At 44.3% G+C, this 26157-nt stretch overlaps 2 protein-coding genes across 10 annotated transcripts; one reads left to right on the top strand and one right to left on the bottom strand.

The window, feature by feature from the left end:
- Window positions 1-904: 904 nt before the first annotated feature.
- epx (eosinophil peroxidase) lies at window positions 905-15517 on the top strand. The gene is made up of 17 exons (XM_072718425.1): window positions 905-979; window positions 2290-2380; window positions 2583-2676; window positions 3451-3626; window positions 3801-3933; window positions 4019-4148; window positions 6149-6355; window positions 7183-7543; window positions 7786-7946; window positions 9406-9664; window positions 10950-11120; window positions 11228-11465; window positions 12214-12425; window positions 12769-12933; window positions 13567-13650; window positions 13794-13899; window positions 14071-15517. The coding sequence occupies exons 1-17, from the start codon at window positions 905-907 to the stop codon at window positions 14174-14176; spliced, it is 2769 nt and encodes a 922-aa protein (XP_072574526.1). The 3' UTR covers window positions 14177-15517.
- Window positions 15518-15885: 368 nt separating this feature from the next.
- On the bottom strand, window positions 15886-25729 carry rab3il1 (RAB3A interacting protein (rabin3)-like 1). Of its 9 annotated transcripts, none has more exons than XM_023819672.2 (12): window positions 25529-25728; window positions 24575-24935; window positions 21992-22199; window positions 21674-21769; window positions 21195-21272; window positions 20695-20940; window positions 18647-18775; window positions 17947-18141; window positions 17753-17776; window positions 17081-17180; window positions 16915-16981; window positions 15886-16667 (listed from the first exon to the last, which is right to left on the bottom strand). In XM_023819672.2, the coding sequence occupies exons 2-12, from the start codon at window positions 24784-24786 to the stop codon at window positions 16664-16666; spliced, it is 1359 nt and encodes a 452-aa protein (XP_023675440.2). In that variant the 5' UTR covers window positions 24787-24935; window positions 25529-25728; the 3' UTR covers window positions 15886-16663. The 9 variants fall into 9 exon arrangements, with proteins under 9 accessions (XP_023675440.2, XP_023675438.2, XP_023675446.1 ...); XM_023819670.2 differs by having other exon boundaries at window positions 17947-18059; window positions 25529-25726; XM_023819678.2 differs by having other exon boundaries at window positions 17947-18059; window positions 24575-24713; window positions 25529-25724.
- Window positions 25730-26157: the final 428 nt, after the last annotated feature.

The following is a 26157-nucleotide window of genomic DNA, read 5'->3' as shown; positions in this document are numbered from 1 at the left end:
ATTAGTATCACTAAATGACCCCTAGTGCGTGCTTATGTCCGATTGTGCGCGTGGATGATGGACACGTCGGGTTCCTCTGCCTTGTGCCTGTGCTGCTTCATGCCGACCATGACAGCTCATTGTGTGACGTCATCTTGATTGATCATACAAAAGACTGCAAGGGGAGGTTGTACCTTTGGAGTACATCCTTATATGGCCCAAAATAATCAACAGCCTGACACAAACAAACTAGACGTGTTACACGGTTGAGAGCAGTGTAGCGCAAGCTTAAAAATGCTGCATGAAATTAATTAAGAAATATCAAACTACAACACATTCATTTATAGAGAGGGTAAAGCATTCTTAATTAGATGTAGAGAAACAATTTCTTTTTTGAAAGCACAACAGGTTTGAGAGGCACCTCTGTGTGGTTTCTTTTCAGTTATATTCACATTGATTTGAAAATCGAAAAAAATTATTAGGTTTTTAACAGTTGGTTTTTTTTAAGGTTTGTACATTTCTGTCTCAATATCAGAATATGGTGTAAAAAAAATGGGCAGAAAAATATTTGACACTCATCAGGTACATAATTATTAGTTATCTATATGTGGATACACTGTACAGACATAAACTTGCTTTTATCCATTCCCCTGTCATAACTCTGTTTTGATTGCATCGGTCCAAACAGGTGTCTAAAATGTACTGCACACCTGGAACTTCAAACAGGTGGCAGAGGGAGAATGAGAAGAAGAGGTCAAGGTCAATGAAAGTCAAAGTAAATCCCTACTACCCTCAACCCCTCCCTTTAATACTATCTGTAATGTAGAGAGTAAGACCATTTCTCAACCATACATCCTTCTGCGATTCGCCCTCCTTCTTGAGCCCTCTGTGTTCTCTTTACTCCACTCTTGCCCACCTGCTACCGATGTTCAAAGCCCTGGCGGACAGACGATCAGATCTCCAGTTCTGGCATGAGCATACGGAGCGGCCCAGCTTGCAGGTGAGAGCAGGCTGAACTATGATGTCATGCTTTCAGTCCTCCCACTCATTACGCCAATTTTCACCTACTGCCTTAATTTTCATGCAACTTTACAACCGAGATCAAATCGCAGCCACTTCAGCTACTCAGATTATCAGAAACAATGCTGAGAGAAACAGGAAATGCACCCTTTGCTAAACAGACCAGCTGCCAGAACTCTTCTCCGCTGCCTGAATCCTGAAGGTTAGGGACAGTATTTGAAGTTTCCAGTGGAAGCCTAAAGTACGATCTAGAGTGTGGCACAATGAACTCCCATCACCTATCATTCCTGCCGAATTACAGGTTCTAGTTACATTTTGCAGAGTAAGAACGATTTAAAGATTTAGCGTGGAAGGAAAAGGCGTAGGGCAAGTTAGCTGAATGTTCAGTGGTTAACCTGCTTACTGGGAGAAATGATGAGAGAGATTTGTTGATGAAACAGTGACAGTGAAGACACACATTCTCCATGGAGGGTAGGAGAGAGGGGGTCTGTAAATGAAAGGCCATGGGGAAGGGGGGGGGCGACTGCTGTTTTGATGTGAGACACTTGTCACCACAGACAGAGATGTAGATTCTGCACATACCTGTGAGCCCTGCCAAGGTACAAAAGCCGATCCCTTGACCGGGAGACACAGATGCTCAGGGGGGCTAGAGGTCTCGCACTAGCGTCGACGTGCGAGCACCGCGGAACTCCCCTCCTGACACACAGGCAGATATTCTCACCGATGCAAAGCGACAGACATACTGTTAAAGGCAAACACATAGCTATATATGTATAGAAAACACACTCGCACACAGACATACATTTCACTCATTATTAAGGGATCCCACCATACGGCATAAATCGCACTAAAACACAGCTTTACAGTCATTCTGGTATGAAAAAATCTTTTGCTTCTGGATTGCAAAATTCTCAGTTAATTTTCTTGAGAGACGAAGAAGCTGGCAGAAAGAGACTCAGTATGGTAAGACTCAGTATCTTATTAGTCCAACCTCTTTAATAGATTGGGACCAAAAAGGTTAACTAAATGCTTTGGATTAATAATTAACCAAATTGTCAAACACGGCGATGTTTTGAACTAACGGTTAATGAGCAAATGCTATGAACTAATAACTGTCATTTGTGCTACTGACAGCACTGCATTAAGTCACTGGATTTATTAAATTATCTGTAAATTAAATATTGCATTGCTTAGCTTCAGTCGCAGGTCTTTTGGCAGCATGTCTCTTTACTGATGTATTTTCAGCCTGATGATGTATTTGTGGTATAGCATGTCAGTCCTTTTTTTCAGCTACCTTCTTCCTTATTTGCTCTGGCTTTCTCATTGGTCATCCCCCAACTACCTGCCGCTATACGCCATTCCAAATCCCAGAATGCCTCAGGTATTCTCTGTTTTTCTTAAAAAGGATTAATCTTTATAAAAGTTAGATGTAGTAATAACAGCATCATCGTGATAGTGTGTTTGGCTAAATGGTATATAGCTGACAAAGTTTAGAAGAAATTTAAGTGCACAATTTGCCATATGTATAAAGTGATAGTGCTCCATGGTGTTCTGTGTACAAGCGTTGTGCATTGTGTGCCCAGCAGGGGGCGTTTATCCTGGCTCAAAGTTCTTACAGGAAGCTCTTAGGAAAGCCACTGAGCTAACCAATGCCGCATACGCCCGTACTAGGGAGAGGTGAGTGTTAGGGCTGTAATCCCTGCCTCGAGCACAGATTACTTAATTGGCAAAAAATAAATCAGCCCATACATAAAACTGTGCTATGTTCTACTGTAAAAAAAGACATACCTTGTGTACAGAATCTGAATAAAAAATGTGGATCAATTAAATAAATAGAATATTGTCTTTTTGTCGTACAACTATTCTTTTAGTAGGACCAGGAATTTTTATAGGACCTATAAAATGCAAAGGAGATGAAGTTTATAATTGCCATGGCAATACTGTGAGCTGGGGAAGCATGAGAATGAGACACGGGTAACTGTGGTTATTTGTATTGATCACTTTCACCTGTCTCCTCTTTTCTGTAATATCTATTTTCTTTTGCCCCAAGTTACCATATCACCACAGCATCTGCACTCTTCCCACTTCAGTCGTTTCTATATTCCGCTGTGACACAGGAGCTCCGTGCTTCTTTGTTTTCTCCGCTGCCTTATTCCTGTACCCTGGCTCATGTTTCCACTTTCAGCATCAGCATAACCCTACCTAGTCCCTGTCCAACCCCAAAGACGGAAAGCAGTCTAAATCAACATGCTTCTCGCTGCCAAGTCTGCATGACAAATGGTTCTGTTTGCTTATCCCAACTTTCTCACACAAACATTCTTATCTGAACTAGCTTGTCTAACGTTGAACAATAAAGGGCGCTGAAGAAATTCTGGATATTCTGTTATGTGTCACTTGTGTCATGTGATCTGTTATTTGCTTGTTATTGGTGTTGTTCTCTGTGTGGCCCAGGGTGAAGATTCTCCTGTCAGAGGGCTCCGTCAGCCCCAGTGACCTGTTGTCCCAGTTCAAACACGCGGGGCCACGGACCAGAACCCACGTGCGGGCAGCAGAGCTGCTGGACACCACGGTGGAATTAATCAGAGAGATGGTCTACACCCACAGCATGACCCAGCACAACTTCACTGGTACTGAGATCCCAGATGATGCTCACTTTGGGTGTTAACGTCACTGAACGAGACTCATAGACCAGGAAACTTCCCAAACACAATCACCAAACTGTCACCCGTCTGCTGAACTATGTGCTGACATGTGAGAATGGTTGTTGGGAGGATGTGGTGTGACAGGCCTGCTGTCCCCAGAGCTGCTGAGCGGGGAGGACATGGATGAGCTGCTGCACGCCACAGGCTGCTCCGCCGAGCTGCGCCCCCCCCTCTGCCAGACGGACTGCTTGTCAAACCGCTATCGCACCATCGGCGGGGAATGTAACAACAGGTGTGTGCCGCCACGCTAACAGAAAGTCTGCTGCGTCACTGAGGCCCTCATCAATACTCTAAGGCCATGTCTCTATTTCCCTCAGACAGCACCCCCTGTGGGGGGCAGCCAACACCGCTTACACCCGCTGGCTGCCGCCACAGTACCAGGATGGGAGGGCGGTTCCTCGAGGCTGGGATCTCCAGTATGGTTACCATAATTTCACCCTCCCCCCGGTGAGTACTAGCCCAGCGTAGCATATATAGCATGGGTCCCCGTATCCCTGCTATAGGTCACCTATCAGTGTTTCTCCAACTAACCCCTGGACCAGGGTTCTTCAACTCTGGACCTCGATTCCAAATCCAGGCCGTGTTTTCAGTTCTCCCAGGTAGTTGTTTAATAATTACTGATTCTGATTGGTCAGAGGCTTCACACCTGACTGACAGGTAAAGGAAGGCTGGAAAACCAGCAGTGCTCGGACCTCGAGGACCGTGAGTTGAATAACCCTGCCCTAGACAGTCCACATTTTTGCTCTCTCCTAACTCCCAGGGAATTGGGAGAAAAGAGAAAATGTGAACAGTCTGGGGGTCCCTGAGGACTGGTTTTAAAAACACTGATCTATAATATACAGCATAATATACAGACTTGCGTTCACATTTTGGACCGGGACCATCGGACGCAAGTCAGTTTGGGTGTTCCTCGATAATGTAGCTGTCTATCACATATACATTATGTATGTATACTGTATTACGAGTTATATAAGGACAGTGGGTCGTTAGATGGCTGACAGCTTTGCTCATTCTCCTGCACCTGTTACACTAAGCAATGCAGCCACTAACTAACATTATACTATGTCTGCTTTCTGACATCTCTTCACGCTTGCTGTAGTATCAGCAATAGTGCCAAGAGAATTGTCAGTCGCAGCTATACCCCTGACAGTATAAGGGCAGCCCTATCCTTCGCGTTTCCTCCCCGTTTGGCCAGCAGGTGTTACTGGCCATCCTGTCCTCCTCCCTGTGGCTTCCATCAGCCCTTGTGTTTTGTTTGCTCCTGGGATTGTTACATAGTGCAGTGGGCTGAGCATGTGGCTCCGAGACTAAACCTGCAGGTTATGGGTTTGAGGCTTAAAACCAGCCTCACCTGATATGTTTTGCTTATTTGAATTTTTGTTGTTTCTGGTGTTTCTTGTGTTGTTTTGGTTTCTGTTTTGTACCTTTGTGATTTTGTAATTATTCTACTTTGCTCAGGTTTCCTAGTCTCAGATTACTTTTTATAGTTTGTTAAACTTCTTAGTCCAGTGATTGTCTTTGTAATTAGTTCCACCTGTTGCCCAATTATCTGTGCCAGTACTTGTTAATTGTTCTGCCTGTTGCCTCTTGTCCTGTGTCCTTGCTGATTGGTTGTTTTGCGTCATGTGCCACACCTGCCCCCTCATTAGCCCGGTTGTCTGTATTTAAGTGCCTGCCTGTGTTCTTTTCCTTAGTGAGTCATTGTGTGATTATTTTGTGTTACTCTGCTGGTTCTCCTAGTTCTGTTCCTGCCCTGCTTTCCAGTTGTGTTACTCGTAGTTTGTTCTTGTTTTCCCTGTTTGTTTTTAACCCCTTGTGCCTCTTTATTTTGTGCTTTCCCCATTTTGTTCAGCTTCTTTAGTAAACCCTCCTTAGTAAAGGGTCATCACCTTTTTCCCACCTGTAGCAGTATTTCTATCAGTAGCCATGTTAGCATTTAGCCACAGTAGTTCTAGTAGTCATGTTAGCATGTAGCTACAGTACCCACAGTAGTTGTAGATGTACCCAGGGCTCATACTGTATGGCCATCCACACCCTGCCTGTGAGGAAAAAATGATGAAAGCCATCCACTTTGGAAATATATTATCCACTCCCATCATCTGTGTAGTATCAGCGCTAAACATTAGAACTGCCATCCATCCCATATATAATGGCATCGTCTCATATTTAAAAATAAAATACTGTCCCGTTTTGAGCCAATACAGGATGCAATCTGTCCCATATTTTTTTAATCCGGACTAAAACAATTAACATAGACTATGCGATTTCCCACCCCCCCCCCCCCCCCCCCCCCCCCCCAACACACACACACACACACACACCCGTTGCTTAGAAAATTTTATTGGCAGGGACTTAGGGGGTGGCGTCGCTTATTCCGTCGGATTGAAAGTGCTAACCCTACATGGAATTTACCCTAACAGAATTTACCGTTGCCTCTCTTTCCCAAGGTCCGTGCCGTGTCACAGCAGATCCTGTACACCCAAAATGAAGACATATCATTAGACTCCTCGCTGTCCCACCTGCTGGTGGAATGGGGCCAGTGGATTGATCATGACCTGGTCCTGACCCCTCAGACGCCAAGCAAAGCAGCCTTCCACACGGGAGTCGACTGCACCCACACCTGCAGCCGCGACACCCCATGCTTCCCCATACAGGTCTCGTCTGCATCCCATTCTCATTTTTCCTACCTTTCTCTTCCTTTGATTCTATGACCTCTGTCACTCTCTCATTCCCCTGCGTCTAGTTGAAAACGCTGCTCTTCCAGTCATTTAACATTATCAATTCAGGGCTGGTCTGGCTATCTGGCATTCCAAGCCTTTTCCCGGTGGGCAGATGTGTATTAATAATGGCCAAAATGACACTTCATTAACCATCTGCTGTACTTTCTGACCCCACTAGATGGTGCTCTCTGTTCAAAAAAGGCTCAAAGCATGCCCCTAAAGCAGGGGTCTCAAACTCCAGTCCTGGAGGGCCGGAGCCCTACACAGTTTTTGGTTCACCCTCATTTAACACACCTGATTCAACTCCTTGTACTAATTACCACAAAGCTCTTGAGCTGAATCATTTGTGATGGAACAGGGAAAGAACTAAGCTACACAGGGCTCCGGCCCCCCAGGACTGCAGTTTGACACCCCTGCCCTAAACTAAGCTATCCATCCAGTGGTCAGAAAATAAAGCAAATGGTTCATGAAGCATCGTTGTGGCCGTCACTAATGCGTATGTGGGCCAGCAAAATTTATAGTGGGGGACAAAATTTATATTTGGAAGTCCAAGGCCAATTTTTAAACTCAGTCCAGCCCTGCCTGGGTTTTTATATCTCTTATAAAATTTGATACATACAAGGGTCAAGTTAATCACAAATTTAGTTCAAGTATTAAAACTCAAACTAGGTCATTTCAAGCGATAACTGGACCGGAATGTACCATTATCATTCATGTCCGGATACAAGCGTCTTTTTTATGGCTTTATTCTCCCGTCTTAGATCCCATCCTCAGACCCCCGTGCTTCTGCCCAAAGCTGCATGCCCTTTTTCCGCTCAGCCCCCAGCTGCCAGGTGCTGCCGCTGTGCCACCGCGAGCAGCTCAATGCCATCACCTCCTTCGTGGATGCCAGCATGGTGTACGGTAGCACGGGCCCCCTGGCCTCTGCACTCCGTAACCACTCCAGCCCCTTCGGCCTGCTGGCCCACAACCTCCTGCACTCTGACCAGGGACTTGCCTACATGCCATACCTGCCACGCCAGCCTTCCCGCCCAGACCCATGCGGCCCACGCCAAGGGCTCCACTCCACTGATCTGGAACCTTCTGCAGACCTGAGCAACTTTACGTCTTGCTTCCAGGCAGGTATGGGAATGTGGTCACCTGAGTGCGACATGGCAGGTGTATGCAGATCCAGGTCCAACACAGTGAACAAGGAGACATGTGTTAAGACCTTCTAAGCCTCTCCTTGTAGGTACAAATCCGGAAGGTTCTATGGATAACGATATAAAGGAAATTAATTTTCCTTAGATGAAATATGCTCCCAACTAAGATCTGATTGTTGCCAGTTGTTACCTCGACTACATTGCCTCCCTGTGGCCACTTAGGAGACTCACGGGCCAATGAGCACTTAGGAATGATTGCACTCCACACCCTGTTCCTGAGGGAGCACAACCGACTGGCCCAGGAGCTGCACCTCCTCAACCCCCATTGGAGTCCTGAGACACTGTACCAGGAGGCACGCAAGATCCTGGGTGCAGTCCATCAGGTCCCTCCCCTTTCCCTTTCTCTTCCTCTCTCTGTCCTCTCCATCCGTCCTGTCCTGTCCATATCTATGTGGCCAGTGAAGTAGTTCAATTGTTCACTTGTGGTCTTCTGAGTTGTCTTTGTTCCTCGTCAATTATTTGTTGGAGAAGTTGAGGGCACAACTCTTCTGGATCACAGATCAAATAATAAAGTATAGTATAGTATAGTCAGTGGTGGAATGTAACAAAGTATTTGTACTTCGTTACTGGACTTAAGTACATTTTTACGTATCTGTACTTTACTTAAGTAAAAATAATAATGCATACTTTTTATTTTACTCCATTACATTTTGCGGCAATTATCTGTACTTTCTACTGCACTACATTTCTACAATTTATATCGTTAGTCGTTACATTTTATGAGCACAACTTCCTCAAAATCTTGCATGAAGGAATATTTAGCTTATTGCGTTCTGGCGTTATTTGCCATTTCCTACCAATCAGGTGGCTTTATAATTAGCTCCAATGAGGGCAGAGCGCGCGTCAATTAGCAGCAGGAGCTGGTAGACTGGCTTGATTTCAAGTAGACGAGACATTCAACATGGACCAAGAGCCAACATCGGCTCTTAAGAGATTTGTTGAATAGTTTTGCAAGTACATAAATGATTTAAAGATATATCATGTCCTGACTGGTTTATCTTAATGGTATATTAGTGGGTAATACCTATAGTATAGATAACTTGTCATCCACATAATTCTAAGTTAGGGTACACACAGTATTGCAGAGTGCACGCACAATAAGCACACCAAACTTTCCAATACACATATTCTGTATAGTTGCTTGTAATTTTTACGAGCAATGACATCAGTAGAGGCCTAAGTCAATATATCTACTAGGGATGCTCCGATCGATCGGCCGAAGATCGGTATCGGCCGATAATCACATTTTATGACTCGATCGGTACTCGTTAAACTTGGCCGATCTTAGGAACCGATCACAATTGATGACGTCAATGCGTGAGGACGTACACGATGAGTGGGGACGTAAATGTTTTGGCGCCGCAGTCATGTCATCGCCGGTCTGGATCAGAATCGGCTTTGGTATCGGCCGATCACCATGACAAAAAAATCGGTACTTGGTATCGGTGGCAAAAATCCTGATCGGAGCATCCCTAATATCTACTATTCTTTTACAAAATGTCACACCCCAGACGTTGAGACAAACCATTGTGTGAGTACTTTTACTTAAAAAAATACATTAAAGTAAATTTTAAAAGTAAGTACTTATAGTACTTTCACTTAAGTAAGATTGTTGATGTAGCACTTCTACTTTTACTTGAGTACATATTTTGCAGAATATTTGTACTTTTACTTAAGTACTAAGTTTCAGTACTTCCTCCACTACTGAGTATAGTATAGTATAATGTGATGTAACATAATGGTATAATCACTCCTGTGTGTTCTCCAACACCTTCTGTCCAGGTGTTGACATGGGACCACTACCTGCCCCGTGTGCTTGGGCAGAAGGCCCATCTGGAGCTTCTCCCACCCTACCAGAGTTACCAGCCTGACACGGACCCCAGCGTCGCCAACGCCTTCGCCACAGCAGCCTTCCGCTTCGCCCATGTGACTGTGCACCCCGTGGTGAATAGGCTAGACCCCGGCTACCGCCCCAGCTCCCACCACCCCGATCTGCCCCTGCACCTCTCACTTTTTGCCTCCTGGAGGGTCGTGCAAGAAGGTAGTTTTTTTTTCCCCACTAATTCATCTACACAAGCAAATCTGCCCATCGATCCATGTGGATGTTCTAGCGATTCAGAGTATCGTAACTGGAAACAAAAAAACAAACTATTGTACTATAATAAAAGGTCAGATATGAAAACAGAGATGAGCTTAGAATGAAAGGGAATTAAAAATTAAAGACGAAAACAAAAATTATCTTGGACTGCACTGTATTTTATTCACTTTCCCTTCATCCAGTGCTCCAGACAAGGATATAGGCTGCTGCCAGTAGATTAATATATTCATATTTGCTGGAGTGAAAAGGAATAATTGTGAGATTTTAGGTTACAATTCTCCTTTTTTTGTGGATCTGCTTCCAGATTGGTCACTGCTTTGCTCATTTTCCTTCTGTAGATGGTCAGCAGGGTTTTCCCCTCAGAAAACAATGACATCACGAAAAAGCATAAACAGGAGCATGGTTCTAGTCAATGATTAACTTTAGCGAAAACAATTAACATAAATGCTAGACGTTGAACAATCAAGAATAAACAAGGAGGTATTTGGTGTCTGGGATTCATTAATAATGTTGAGTGAAAGTCTGGGAACTGTACCAGACCGGAGAAGGAGACAGTGAGTCACAGAAGAATCATTCCATTTGTGGTTTGGAAGTTCTCAACTGTGTAGACAGAAGAAAAACATCAAACAACCGTCAGCTAACTTCACCCTCTTAGTTCAGTGTTTCCCACCCTGGTCCTCAGAGACCCCCAGTCAGTCCATGTTTTTGCTTCCTCTCAGCTCCCTGACAGACAGTCTACAATTCTGCTCCCTTCTAGCTCCCGGTCGACAGAAATGTGGTCTTGCACGGAGTTGAGAGGAAGCAAAAATGTTGGGAAACCAGGCTGGGAAGCGCAGATTTTTTCGATTTAACTGCCATGTCCTGGTAATGAAGAACAGGTTGCCAATGATTTAACCCTTGAAAACAGATCAGCAGCTAATCTCCAGGTGAACTGCCGCAGAGGAGAGGAAGGCACAGAAAATGCACACTATTGCACCCTCTGCTGTTTATGTGTGAAAGTGCTCTGCAAAGAATGAGTTGTTCTTGAAGCTGTAACAAAACAGCATTGACTTCTGACTAGGCCAGATTTGACTGTCTTTAAAAGAACAAAGAACAGAACATTTTAGTCCATATTGTGAGTACTAAGTGTAACAAAGAGTCTCCGGGTTTGTACCACAAAGAATATCCCCAGTAACATCCTAACTCAGTCACCAATCCCACCCCCCTGCCCTTTTGCCCCCTTCTACAGGAGGTATAGACCCTGTGCTCAGAGGCTTGCTGCTCTACCCAGCCAAGCTGCAGACGCCGGGTCAGATGATGGTGGAGGAGCTGACAGAGCGGCTGTTCCAGGCCCAGGGGGGGCTACCACTGGACCTGGGGGCGCTCAACCTGCAGCGGGGGCGGGACCACGGCCTGCCCGGTAGCTCGACCCCTTCCAGCATCTCTGATTCACGCTGTGGATCTCTGTGCGGCTTTAATCTGTGAGGCGGTCACACGCGTTCACGCCGCGCCTCCTCTTCCTGCCAGGTTACAGCGCATGGAGGCGTCTGTGTGACCTGTCTGTCCCGGCTACCGTCACTGAGCTGGCGGGCATGCTGGGCAGTGCCAAGCTGGCACAGAAGCTCCTGCACCTGTACGGGACCCCACACAACATTGACCTGTGGGTGGGAGCCATCTCGGAGCCCCCCCTCCCTGGGGGCCGTGTGGGACCCCTCCTCAGCTGCCTTCTGGGAAAGCAGTTTCGCGCCCTTAGAGACGGAGACCGGTACGAATCCAGGGGGGCCAGTAGAGGTATTAGGCCCCCAACCCAGACCAATATTCCAAATTTTTTCGGGCTCCCGTCACTCTGGGGCCCTTGGAATCATCCTAACTCCCCCCTCCTTTATGGGGCCCCTGTCTGTGTCTGCATCTTCATCTGCACCCTAGGCAGTACAGGGTACAAGTGATTCGTTCACCCTGGCGGTAAACTGCATGTCTTTGAACTATTGGAAGGAACTGGGGAACCCAGTGGAGAGCCACAGGGAGAACCATAATCCAAAAGGACAATGGCATGAAACACAAGCTTCTCTACCCATCAACAGTATCACCAAAATGGCCACAACCACAGTTACCAGGGCAACCACTAGGGTCTGGACAGACCCAACAACCCCATGCAGTCTCTGTATTCTCTTTCTCTAAAATCACACACTTTTCAGATTCTGACCAAAATGACGTTTCACAGATTCTTCTCAGACTTTGCTACCAGCAAAATGAGTGAGCCTAACCAGTCATTCATCCAAATGAATTTGTAAAAGAAAAACAGTAAATAGTAAATACATTTACAATACATTATTATTACACATTGATATAACTAACACAAGCCACAGTTTCAAAATTAACTTTGCAATATAATTTAATTAATTCATTAATAGCTTTTTTCACCTGACCAGTAGGGGATGCAATTGCACCCCTGCATCCTCAGTAAAATTACCTTTGGTCAGTATTGTTGAGCTGATTTTTTTTTCCCCTGACAGGTTCTGGTGGGAGAGAGAGGAGGTTTTCACTGGTGCCCAGAGAGCAGAGCTCCAAAGGGTGTCACTGTCCCGTATCATCTGTGACAACACTGGGCTCGGCCATGTGCCCCTCGATCCCTTTGCCCACACTGCCCATGCTGGAGACATGGTGCCCTGCTCGCACCCCCGCATCCCCTCCCTGAATCTCTCAGCCTGGAGGGAGCCTGACACAGGTCTGGGTGACTGGAACACTAGGAGATGAAGCACAAACTGTACAGCAGAGCTATTCAAATCACGGTCCTCAGGGTCTGAGTGCTGCTGATTTTACAGCCTCCCTTTACCTGTCAGCCAGGTGTGAAGCCTCTGGCCAATAAGAATCAGTAGCTATTAAACTAATTACCCAGGCAAACTGAAAACAAGGGCTGGATTTGGAATTGAGGGCCAGATTTGAAGAACGCTCCTCTACAGTTTATTCTCTTCTGCTAATCCACTCTCTGCTAGCTGCTTCAATGTTTCTACTTCCCTTCATCCTCTCATTCTTCACATCCATCCACTCATCCCTCTCTTTTCTGCCAGACCCCAGGTGTGGTTCCATTCCCAGACTGCAGTTTGGCTTCTCTCTGCTCTGTGGCTCCGTCCAGATGTACCAGTGTCAGCCAGGCTATGCCCTTATTGGGCCATCCTCCATCACATGTGACCCCAGCGTGAACCAATGGAGTCAGCTTCCTCCTACTTGTCAAGGTAAAGCACTCAAAAAAAACACCTGTAAACTGGGATCGTACTCTAAAGGGGACAATAACCTTGAAATCAATCCTCAGAACTAGATATATTAGTAATTTGTCAAAAAACGCCGGCAAGTGAAAATGTTATTACTTTATTCAGCATGCTCAAAGTAAAATTAATTTCTGAATGAATATTTACTGGAGCAATATAGTCTAGCTATATGTATATAACCTCATACAGTACAATGTGGTATAACAAACAACCGTATTTACTCTTACGCTAAAGCTAAATTAAGTTGCACCATCATACAACTTTATGTATACCTACCAAGCAATGCCTCTGAGGAAGTATTAGAGGATGTAATTTGGTGGAAGTGAGCCATTAAAGGCAGTTTAATCTCCGTTTGTCAGGAACAAATTTAAATGATTTATAAGGTAACTTTTCCTGCAGACTAAACGGTTGCTGAGGGGAGTGATATAATCATGTTTGATGTTATGTCTGGGTATCAGTTTGGGGGCCGTGTTTGGCTCCCCAGGGTCACCGTTGGGTCCCTGAATGAGACGCTTAACAGGGACTGTCTGACCCTGTTGTTTTAAAATGTGTTGCTTTGTCTAAGCAAACAATCTGATATTCATCAACCCTGTGATTCAGATGTAGATGAATGTGCCCAGGAAGCGCCACCCTGCCCAGTCAAAGCGCAGTGTGTCAACACACCAGGCTCTTACACTTGCACAGGTAAGGACACAGCAGTCCTGCCACGGCACAGGAGACACAGCATCCGCTATAAAGCATCTCTGTGTAGCCGCCAACACAACCAAATCGTACTTCTTACACTCTGCCCAAGCATACCATCCCTACTTCCTGTCTGTGTCTCTCAGAGATAGCGAGCCCTGAGGCGCCATCTGTCCAGACCCTAGTGGTTGCCCTGGTAACTGTGGTTGTGGCCATTTTGGTGACACTGTTGATGGTCACATGCTACAGAAGGTAGGCTATGACTGATTCAGCTTGTCCTGCCAGAGATGGGAAATATTTTGTTTTCATATCATTTGTGGTCAAATTTCTAAGATACAATGTTTTTAAGACGAGTCAGCATAAAACTTAGGGTTACATAAAAGACCGTACTTGAAATTACAATATGGGTTATGCATTCTCTAGGTCTTTCATGAAGAACTTTGAGCCTGTTTTCGGTGGATGTTGTCAGAGCAGCAGCCTGTGGCCCACGGGGAACAAGGGAGATCACACCCCCACGGAGGGCATGTGACACCAGCGGCTATCACTGACCAAGCGTTAGTGTTTCACCAGAGCTCTACAATCAGTCAACAGGCTGTAACGTGTGATTGTGCTTAACCTTAAACCTCAAATCAATCATGAGATTTTACCTGTAAGCCTTTATTAACCAACTCTTCCATGTAAAAGACTATCATCCAGAACAGTGGATTTCAAATTGTAGCCCAGGAGCCCCCACGGGATCTGTAGAGCAACTGCTGGATATCCAGAGATGTTTTAAATTGACAAAATTCCAGTAATATCATCCCCCCCAAAAAAACACTAAAATATTTGATGCCGCAGTCTGTTCAGAGCAATCCTTGTTTCTGAGTGACTTATGTGAGCATACGTTAGTTGTAGGTGAATCCTTAGTTTAAGATACTTTGAACATCCCTAACCTAGCACCAGTCAAAAGTATGAGCACACCTAGATGATCGTATTTCAACAAGATAATGACCTTAAGCGCACCTCAAGGTTAACAAGGAAAGAGATGGAGTGCTGTGACAGATGACCTGGACATATCCCAAGAGTCAGAAAAGGTATCATCAAAGCAAAGGGGCTACTTTGAAGAATCTAACATGAGATTCTGTTCTGTTGATTATTGCAATATTTCATATGTATTACTTCATTGCCTATAGACCTTTTACTATGAAGTGAATAACAGCTAAAACGTACGTCCAAACGTAACTGGTTCTTTATATGAATGTGTATTTATTTATCCATTTGAGTAATGCTACACTTGATTAGAAAGTTAACATTGTATAGCTTTTATTTTTTGTTGTCATATTTTATACTTTGGTTGCATTTATCATACATTAAGTCATTTTTCCCCATTGTCGTCATTTTGACTTTTCCATTGTCAAATGAAGGACATTTTAATGGGTATATATTAAGCAAGACTTTAAACATTGCAGCACTGTAGTGACATTTCCGACAGTAATTATTAAACCGAGACATTCTAAATATTAAAGCAAGTAAAGGTAAGCAATTCAAACTAAGGGTGAGTACAAAAAAACTGAACACTATTCCGTTGGCTTGTAAAAAATTGCATGTATGGCCGTCAAAGTTAATGTGTTAGCATTCATTTTAAACTTCTTATACTTTGTATTAACCCAATAGGAGAATAGTACGAGCGAAGATTTTTAATAGATCTGTAGTACTGACAAGCTAGATCTAAGAATTGCTGAAATGGACATTTTGGCTTAAAAAAAAAAAAAACAGGATGTATAAGTTTTTGGATAGCTGGATGACTGATAGGGATTGGCTGTTTACCGACCATGTGGTGTTCTGAATGAGTAAATTGTTTATGGAAATTAAATATGAAAATAATAAATTATCATGTGTAAAAAGTTATTGTAAGGCGAGATGGCTTTGGGTTGCTCTTTATGCTTGAAAATTTATATGGGGTAGTATTTTGTTTTTTTTACTGATCCAGCCCAGTTGGCTAGTAGCAAAAATTCTTCAGTTTCACCCCTGGTGCATGCATGCGTGCCTGCCGTGCCTGCCATCCATCCATCCATCCATCCCTCTCTGTGTAACTAAATTATGTTGCGCATTTCCACATTCAACCCCGCATTGAATTAAACAGACTGGAACCATGGAGTCAGTAGATATGGACTGGCAGAGACCTTCTGCTAGTAAACAGTTTCAGACAGAATGAACAAAATAAAAAAAAAAGAGAAAAAAAACATCATACACAAGTAGCTTGTTTTACTGTTTATAACTACAGGATCGGCTTTGAGGGGGAGCAGGAAACTAAAACAAAAGATAACTTGTCCAGCATAAGGAAATATGTTTCTCTAATATGAATACGTAACTTGTACATACATATTGTCCAATGTAAAGACTGCTAGACCACTATACTAATCATGCAATGCTGGATAATGGCCATTTCATATGCAGCATGGTGTTTGATGACCCACGGAATGGCTCTGTCTCTAAGTGCAAAACCCAAATGGCCGTTATAGAAAGCTGTACCTGGCCTGGGATACGCAGTTTAAACAAACGTTCACCTGCATCCTGTCCAGCGCCCCAGTGGTACTGAAGAGCTCCCCTAATGATCGGAGATCCCCACGGAGACCGGGCACGCAGACCGGGCACATCCTGCATAGCCATATGATACACGGGCTAGTTGTCATTTATGGGGCACAAACGAAGGCACAGATGGTGGCATTTCAGCCCATGGCAGGCTGATACAGACAGGGGGCATCATGCAAACCCCGTCGCCCCCACGGCTTTTACTCTAACACCTCCCACAACCCGTCCCCTTGGCTGATCTCTGTTCTGTGATCAGCAGGTGAGCACCTGGCACAGCCTGCTGAGCTCTGAACTGGGATCAGTGGAGCCTTATCGGCGGGACTCCCTCAACTGTGCTGCTCATCCGCCCGGAACAGGCATCTTCTAACTCTCGTCAGCGGTGAAGTAGCCCAGCCTGGCCGCGGCCATCTCCCGCCGCAGACGCATCACCTCCCAGAAGGTCTGCTCAGCTATGAAAAGGACACAGCAGGACATGCAGCCATCAGCATATCCACTGCGTTGATTCGATTGGTCAGTGCTAGTCCTATATAAGGAAGGATGTCTCATTTGGCCTAGCGCTCCGCATATCTGATTGGTCGGTGTTAGTCTCTCCCCATGATGCATCATTTAGCCTAGCGCTCAGCATATCTGATTGGTCAGTGTTAGTCTCTCCCCATGATGCATCATGTAGCCTAGCGCTCAGGTTATCACACTTACCACCCTGTCTGACCAGGCCCTGCTGAATGTAGCGGATGTAGGTGAAGAAATTGCACACAGCCGTGATCTAAAAGGCAGAAGGAATGAACAGAATTACAGTTACAGGACAGTAACTGGAAATGAGGACAGTACAGTGGGACGAATGGGACACATGGACGGGTCTTACCCGCGCGCGGCTGGAGGGCGAAATGTAGTAGTACATTCCTTTGTCCCCTAGTTTGATTCGATGCTGGCAGACTCGAGAAATACCAGTAAGGGCACATTTCCTGAAAGGCCAGAAGAGAAGCTGCAGTAAGTATCTCTGGGTTTCCACTCTAAATGTTTCAGAAGACGACAGACAGGGCAGCATATGGGCATGCGAGGCCACAGCATGCAATAACCTGGACAGTAACACATCTGTCAAATCGCCCCAAGGGGGAAAAATAAAGAACATCAGTGCCGACCATCCCCACTCGCACAGCACCAGACTAGACCCGGCCACATTGTTAGGAGTGAGCACACAGGCACAAGGGCGAGGCGGTCGCCATGGGAACACGCTCACACACACCTCCCACAAACACTAGCCAGCAGCATGTTGTTTACACTACTTGCTCACTTTGGAGCATCCGGAAAGCTTCTGGTTTATGCGTTAATTGTTATCTAGTTGCAGTACTTGGTATTTCATGGTCAATTTTAACAGCAATTTCAGCGTTTCAGGTCTTCGCTGGGAACCAACATTGACAAACACGGGATGGAAACAAAGTGACACAGCATTATACTTTACTTAAGCAGGACAGAGCGGTCCAAGAGCGGTTTAAACATCTCATTCAGTAAACGGGTGGTTCCCATAATCACTTACGTCTCCACTGCCGCACGCCAGCCACTGAAAGTTAAAATCAGATCAGATCAGATCAAATCAAGAAGGCGGAAAGAGAAGGATGAAGCAGAAACGTCGATTGAAATATTTTGGATTCATTATCACCGATTTTCCATAAATAGATAACAGGGAAAAGCCTGGTTATTTAAGGCACCTGGGTGCTGTGACTGACTCACTTGGGTCCGCTGCGCTCCGAAGCCGACGCCTTCACCACAGGAAGGGCAGCTGCGGCCACCGGCTCTATGGTCAGAGAATTGTTCTCCACGGCCGCCTGGACCGCCTGAGAGAGCTACGGGAGAAGAGGCCTCCTCAGCTACACACAACCAGATTTCCGCTTTGTTGGAGGGTGACTCGTCCCTCTTGCCTATAGGCTGTGGGCGGCACGGGGTTTCATTCCAATAACTTCAATGGATACTAAAGCAAAAATGCAGTGTCAGAAACACACCCCAATTTTAAACCAAAACAATTTACTCTCCTCTGTATGAGGTGGACACATGCCTGCAGCTAAAACTGTCACATTTTTGGTAATTGCTACATCAAAATGTGGAATTGAAGGTCTATTTGCTAGATTAACTTCCAGCATTTGGCTACAATTAGATTAATTACGGCAATTTAATAAAGTACTGTTTAACCAAGTTGAGGGAGGCATAAAAAGAATTTCCCCACGGGGATTAATAAAAGTGTAAATTATTATTATTATTATTATTAATAATCCAACTTCATAATCCAACTTCGTTTTACCTCCATCTTCTTGTGCCACCTAGACACCTTCAAGCAGGCTAACCTCCACACCTTCATGCTTTTCATGAAGACACTTAATCCCTGCAGACTCCTTCAGTCACACACACACACACACACACAGCAGAGAGCACAGACCTCAGAGCAGGTAAATGACAAGCAGGGCCTGATGTCCTCTTTATAAACGCGGCTCAAGAAGGCAGAGGTGCAGTTCAGACTCGGCGCCTCCCGCCAAGTCAGAAACTCTGCATACAGAGAGGAGTCTATCTGGGGATGGAGGTGGGGGGGGGGCAGCGTTACCATGACAACCTTTAATGTATATGCCAGCTGTTATAAATTTCACAATCTACGTGACAAACTTTCCAAACCAGAGTTCCAAACCTTGAATAAATGGTCATTTTACTTTCAAATGACAAAGTGAGAGCACTACAAAAAGATTTCACATGAAATCGGAAACTGGGGCCTTCAGGCTGGGTACAGGGATGAGCTGAAGTTAATGTGTCAGTGTATATGACCGAATGTTGCCGTTTTGTTATTGAAGAGGATACTTTGAAACCTGATGTCTTTATTTTACTTTAATGGTTTGAAGTGAAATGAAATTCACAGCTAATAAACAATAAATACATTTCAAATATTTACCACTCTAGTAATTTTGAATTTGAAAAGTGTAATTTTTAATGCATACTTAAGTAATACAAGTTCAGATTTTTGGCATCTCTTCCTTATAATGGTCTTATATTAACATACATACACAAGAACAATAATGCACAACAAAAAACACAGATGCCAATATAACAAAATAAATGGCAAACTATATAAGAAAAAAAGCTTTAGCAAGCAGCTAAGATGGTCCCTCCAGTGCTGATCGCTCCAAATTTGCCACAGCACGCCTTCTGGCTGAAATTTGCCACTGCTGTTCCCTGGTGTGCCCCCCCCCCCCCCCCCCCCCGAGAGGCTGTTTAGGTCATACTGACATACTGTCAAAGTACTTCCACTGGCAAAGTCAGAAGAACAAAAGGGGGTGTACATCGAGAAAGGGAAAGAGAGGAGAGTGACGTAGGCAGAGCAATATGAGAAGGATAAAGGAGAGAGCCAGAAAAACCACTGAGAGGTATGAGAGATTTAGATACCACTGAGAGAAGCTCTTGTCTTTACAGGAGTTTAAAAGCATGAGTAAAAAGGATGGGATGTGAATCTCATAAAGCACAAAAAAGGATATCACCCGAAAAAAATGCTTATGATGATAAAAGCCTCTGAAACTGTAATTACACCAGAAATTACTCAAATCAATGGGCAGAGACACGGCTAATCCTTTGGAAAAGCAGCCAAGCCGTAAAAGGTGGAAAAACAAGGGTGGAAAATCAACTATGGAGAAATAAGTATGTTATGAAGCTCTATAATGATTCGTGGTCAGGGTCCTGTTGCCGTCTAACAGTCATTACTGCACAACATTACAACCAACCAACCAATAATGCTTTGTGTTAGTTCAGTTTAATTGTGGTAGCTGGTGTGATTTTTTTGGTTCCAGCTATATTTGACCGTAGGTTTAGTCGTGTACATGCTCCGTCCTGACAGAAGGGAAGCCCAAACAGCAAAAATATACATAGATGAACTTTAATGCATGTGCAAGTATATATACTTTTATGTACAGTACTGTGCAAAAGTCTTAGGCAGGCAAAGAAAATGTGTAAATCTATTTATCAGGGTAGTAAGTGTTTTTTTTAAATGACAAACATAATTCAACATTAGAATATATGCAAATGAAAAGTGACAAAAACTGAAAATAATTTCTTCTGTTCCCCAAAAAGTTACTGAAATTTTGCTGGATGGTTAGATGAACACCGCTTCAGTTCCCAAACCTCTCCTTGGGGGCACCTCAGTCATTGTTTGTATTTCTTAAACTTCACCACCGGCTCAATAAACCAACTAACCTACTAATTAACTCAATGAGGTACCAATTAGCCAAACTTGATTTGCTAGTGAAAGTGTCAAAATATATACGGGCATATTGGATGGTGGCTGCAAATACTGGGCTGATTTTAGGAGATGTTTTGAAATAGCTAAACTAACACACTTTGACAGGCATAATACCAGTTTTACACCTACATGAAGATCATTTAAACATCATTTTTTTGACTGCCTTAGACTTTTGCACAGTACGGTGTGTGTGTGTGTATGGCTCTTACCTCACGACCCTCCTGGAACACAGGGTTTGTAGGTGTGGTGGTCCGGTCCGGGGACGGAACATCCAAAGCCAGTGACCCACTGGCACTCTTGTTGCGAAAGTGCCCCCCCCCTCTGCGGGGAGTTCCCCTTTTGCTCCCCAACCCTGGGGACATTAGCTGGGGGTGCATCTGGCGGTTGGGTGAGGAGGGGGTTGAGGTAAGTACCAGAGTCTTCAAAGCAGTCACCTCCGCCTGGAGAACATCAATCTGAGAGAGGGAAACAAGTCACGGTTCAAAGCAGAAACAGAAGGTGATCGTAATAATTTGGGGCTGCAATGGATGAAAATCTGTTAGAATTACGGTCCTAATATAAATGTGATTTATCTTTAGTTGAAATGCAAATGAACTTCTAAAATGTTAGCTATGGCCCAATTACGTAAGACTGCTAATTATCTGCTAACGCCTGATCCACAGTGGCTGGCAGCTGGGCAGACCGTGGGTGGGGGTGTGGGGGCACTCACCTTGCCCTGTGCTTCCTTCAGCTGCTTCTCCGCAGCTGCCTGCTTAACGTTGGCTTCACGCACCATCTTGTGGGCTTCCTGGGGGGGAGGGGGGGGGGAGTAACAAGATAAAACAGATCACCGGCCGCGTACGTGAAATCCCCGAGTACGCCATGCGGCCCCCTGGTCTCCGGCACCTACGTATAGGCCACAGACAAAGGAAAAGAACCATAAAATATATTTTTCAAAAAATATCTAAGACAAATTAGTGGGTATGAACAAAGTTAGTAGAAGACACAATGAATGGTGCTCCTTGGGAGTTAAAGTGTAACAGGTAAAATAGCTAATAAACAGTGGAACATAGTTACACAGTGATGAGCTAAGCTAAGAAGAACGATGTACTTTAGCATAAGCTGTAACACAGTACTGTGATAATGAGGTGACGACTATGGAGTAAAGGACTTGGGTACAATGAATGACAGGGTGCTACAGTGTCCCACCTCAAACAGGCTGGCTGTCAGCTCTTCCAGCTCCTGCTCCAGCTGGTCTCGAACCCGAGACAGGCGCTCGCATTCCTTGTCCTTCAGCTGCAACTCCTGGGTAAGCAGAAATCGCAGAAAGATCAGCGGATCAGTCTCCGGGCTGCAGTGACACTGACCGTCCGTCGGCCCAGCCCAACTGACAAGCAGTAGCCAGCTGGCAGACAGAAAAGACCCAAAGCATCACCATCTTTAAACGGCACACAAGCCCACAATTAGTATCTGAGGATAAACAGTGCACAGTGAGACATTAGTGCATATTCAGGATGCACGCCGTACCCTTTGGGCAGTGTCCAGCTGCTCCTTCAGGAACTCCGAGCCCTTCTCCTTAATCTCCAAGGAGGAGCTCCTCAAGCGGGACAGGTTGTACTGCTCCCGCTTCCCGCCATCGGCCCCCCGCTCGGCCAGCGGCATCGACACAGCCTGCCCAGTGCCTGTGCGGCTTGGGCCTGTCCCCGGCTCCGACTCTGGCTCCAGATCTATCAACCTTTTGTTGTTAATAGGAGGGACAAGCATTTTAGAAAAAAAAAAACAGGAATAGATAATTATCCAATGCACACACCTTCACAATTTCAAGTATACCATCTATGTGTTGCCAAGGTAACCGAAAACTTTCAATTCTGTCCATCATAACAAGTACTGAAAAACACATGGGCGTAAATCCCCCCATAATCAAAACCAGCCAATACAGCCCCCTGGACCCCTTTAAATGGGTGGAGACCTCAACTCCCCCAGTGCTCAACCCAAAGTTATGCGCCTGGAAACACGTACAGTAAGCGTCATGCAGTTTGACAAACTTCTCCCCTTTGCTGCCCTGTCCGTTACCATTATCAATTGGTCAAACATTAAAAATGTAATTGAATCAAATACTAGGTATCTGACACCCAGAGGACACCCCCACCCTGTGCTGCGCACGGCACCGGCACAGCGGCAAACCCCCGACATCTGCATTCTTTCTGGCGTCAAAAACCGCTTATTCCCCGGGACGTTACCGTAAAGCAGACAGCGACAAAACCAGCCTTTAAGGAGAAAACGAGCCGAATTCAGACGCTTTTCAATAGTGCGTCATATTTTTAAACTATCAGTTTACACCAAATGGTAACGATCAAATAACTTTTTTGCAAGAAACAGGCTGAAAATCCGGTTCCTCGTCTTTATTTGGAAGCTTTCTCCACCCTTACCCTCCTCGCCGTCCGATAAAACAGTTCAAGCCGCGGCCACCGCGGCTACATCCGTCCGGAGACTGTTCTCTATCTACGTTTTATATAATTTTTTAATCCATCACCACCATCACTGAAAATGCACCGTGGGGTGCGTTTAAAAGCAACAAAAAAGAAAAAAGCACAGTCCAAAGCAAACGTATATATTCCAACACACTTCTACAATGTGTATAGCTATCTGGCTAATAATCAAGTCGCGAACCACGACTGCTTAATGGTAACCGACAAATTTCTCTCTCATGTAAATGAACAAACTGGGTCTAATACGAGGTTTTCAAGACGCAGTTTCCTTCTGCATTAAGACTCCGGCAGAAATAAACGTCTCGAAAGCTGCCGTTGGTCACATGATAAAACATCCTAAAAATTCTTTCATTCCATTCAGGAAACACGTGACCAAACTCCACTCCCTTGCAACAGAAATTCTAATTCCTCCTCTTAAAAGCACGACAACTATTTAAGACCTAAGGCACTTCAAGAAATGCCGTCATAGGGTAATGAAATAAGACGCACCGTTAACACGGACGGTGCCTTGTGATAGCGGATGCGATCAAACATTTTGTCCATGGGAATCTGGGCACAAATCACTGCGTTAATGTACTTTGTACGCTAACTCGTCCATCTCCGCTGTGATACCTTCATAACATTTATCCAAATCCTGGTGAGACATAATGGTGGATATGTACCGTAATTAAGTTTAATATAGTCTGCTTTTAAATACTCTACTTGTAATTCTGAAATATGATGGGGATCATTTTAGGTAGCTTTAAACGCTTGCAAAACACTACCAAAATAACCATGTTAAGCATTCCAAGTCCCTGAATAATCACGTACGACATTTTTATTTGGTAGATCATATGTTGTCACTGATAATGAAAACCCAGCCAGGACTCCCCCCTGCCTCCTGCCATATGCTGGGATATTCTCCATTCACAACTCGTTCTATATAATTGTGCTATATAATTAGTTGGAAAACATATGGAGAGATGTTATCCTCAATCATGAATGTTAGGAAACCTTTCAGGGGCATCAAAGGGTCATGGGTAGTGTAGCATGAGGGCCCCGCTTGGGGAAAATCAATCATGGGAGATCACTCCACCCCCCACCCTGATTATATCTACAGATTGAAGGTGTGAACCGTAACAAGGGGTTCAAGGTGACATCTTATCAGTATTTTTTCCATTTCTCTCTAAATACATAAATACCCTCATGATCCAATCCTGGATAATGGGCTGGATGATGACTGATGAGACGCATGGATATAGAGGGTGGATTTCCGCAGCTCCTGCTCAGACTGGCTTAGGTTACATGAACATGGAATGGCACCATCTAACAGATACTACCTTAGGAGGTTTACAGATACGATAGTATTGTTTCAATAGATGGACAGTATGCAATTTGCCAAAAGACATTTAATATAAGCTATTAGTCTCTCTATTGTATAAGTCTGCATAAGGAGCCATTTAATATTGGAACATTTGCAAAAAAGAATTCATTAATACTACGGTTAATGTTTAATTCGGTAGCCAGATGAAGTTAGAATCCTATTGTAAAATGTAACAATCAATTGACAGAAATAATTATATCAGATGTTATGCACAGTTATTAGATTTTAAAGATCACCACCACAAAGGCCCCTCTTTACCTTCCCACTGCACATCCCTCTTCCTGAGTACTTGGGCGGGATTCCTCTGCTTGAGGTCCTGAGGTGTTCAGCTGGCCAAAGAAGGTTGGCGACGAGTACACAGCTATGCCCGAGTTTCCCGTCACCAGGACCTCGTACCCTGGGCCAGATGAAACGGCTGGCTTGAGGGAGGGAGATAGCTGGACAGAGTGGATCCCCTCAAAGGCATCCATTTCTGTCACAAGGGTGCCAGAGCTGTGACACCCTCTGGCAGAGGCCCTGTGCTTCCGTGCTGCCCCCCCACGGCTGTAGGAGGCCTGCACACCTGTTATTTTCTTCACCCTCCAATCAAGGTAGGCCTACTTGTTTCTTTGCCAATATCCTATAGAAATATTTAAAATCAAATATGTTGATAACTAATGACATTGCAATTTAATTTTTGTAAGTAAATCTTGCAAAGAACAAATGAATATTGGTTTTTAACAGGTACTTTATTTTTTGTGTAATCCTATGCAAAACTCCGCTTTCATTCACGCATGAAGAAACTTAGTAAACTTTGACCTGACAGTCATATTAAGGCAGAACTAAAAAAGGCAGACAAGCAGATTTTAGTCGGTTTCAAAACTGTAAAATTCCTTCCAAGAAAACTGTAATTCTTTTGTTACCAGTTTGAAATAATTTCCTTGGTAAACCAAAATGGAAGATTATCGAAAGTAGTAAACTCGTAGACTGTCATTTCTGTGTATTTTCTTATCAGTTTAAATGAGCAGACCAGGCGTCTCAGTGCGATGTGTTGAAATCAATTTTAATGTTGAAATTCATATTAAATGTTTTCATATTGTATACATTTGTTTACAGTAAGCCTATACACGAGAAAATGAACTTGAAACAGCCCTTGACGTAGCAAGAATAAGGTGTGGAAAAACCCAGCTGTTAAACTGAGAGTTAAGAGAAAGTGTGTTAGAAAGTACTTACCGGCTAAGACACTTTAGAAAACTGGCGTCTCAAAACTACGGAAATTAACGCATCAGCCTTTTGTTCCAGATCCCAAAGAATGCCTTAGCGAAAATGTTTATTACACTTTAAGATGTGGGGAAAGCGCTGTTGTTGTATAAATAGTGCAAGCAGACGCGGTTTTTGGAACCTGTCTTAGTCCCTGGTCACAAAAGTTATAGTTAATTATCACATACACCTTGCAAAGTACCACCCACCGTGACGCATTTTCTACACCCGATAGGCAGGAGTAAGTCAACGTTTCACTAAGTGCTTAAGTAAGCTACTGGAAATGATTACTTCAGATTCCTTTAAGGATTAACAATGGAAACCGAATGATTTGGTTTTTGAATTATAAGAAAAACAGAAAAGTTTATAATACTACTACTATACTAATAATAATAATAATAATAAACATAGGACATTTGCACCTTGTGCTTTGCATGTGGGCTATGACATTCATCATTTATGTCCCACCAACGCCTCTTACAACAGGCTTTTCTTGTCATAGGAAAATTGACATTATCGTACACGACGAACGGTGTTGTCTTGTAACTGAAGGGAAGTGACTTAGGCTCGCAAAATACAGCATGTGTTGCGTGTGGTATACG

Source organism: Paramormyrops kingsleyae, chromosome 11 (genome assembly GCF_048594095.1).
Source record: "Paramormyrops kingsleyae isolate MSU_618 chromosome 11, PKINGS_0.4, whole genome shotgun sequence".
In the NCBI taxonomy this organism is placed as follows: domain Eukaryota; kingdom Metazoa; phylum Chordata; class Actinopteri; order Osteoglossiformes; family Mormyridae; genus Paramormyrops; species Paramormyrops kingsleyae.
Note: the sequence above shows the minus strand (reverse complement) of the source record. Positions and strands in the feature narration are given on the sequence as shown.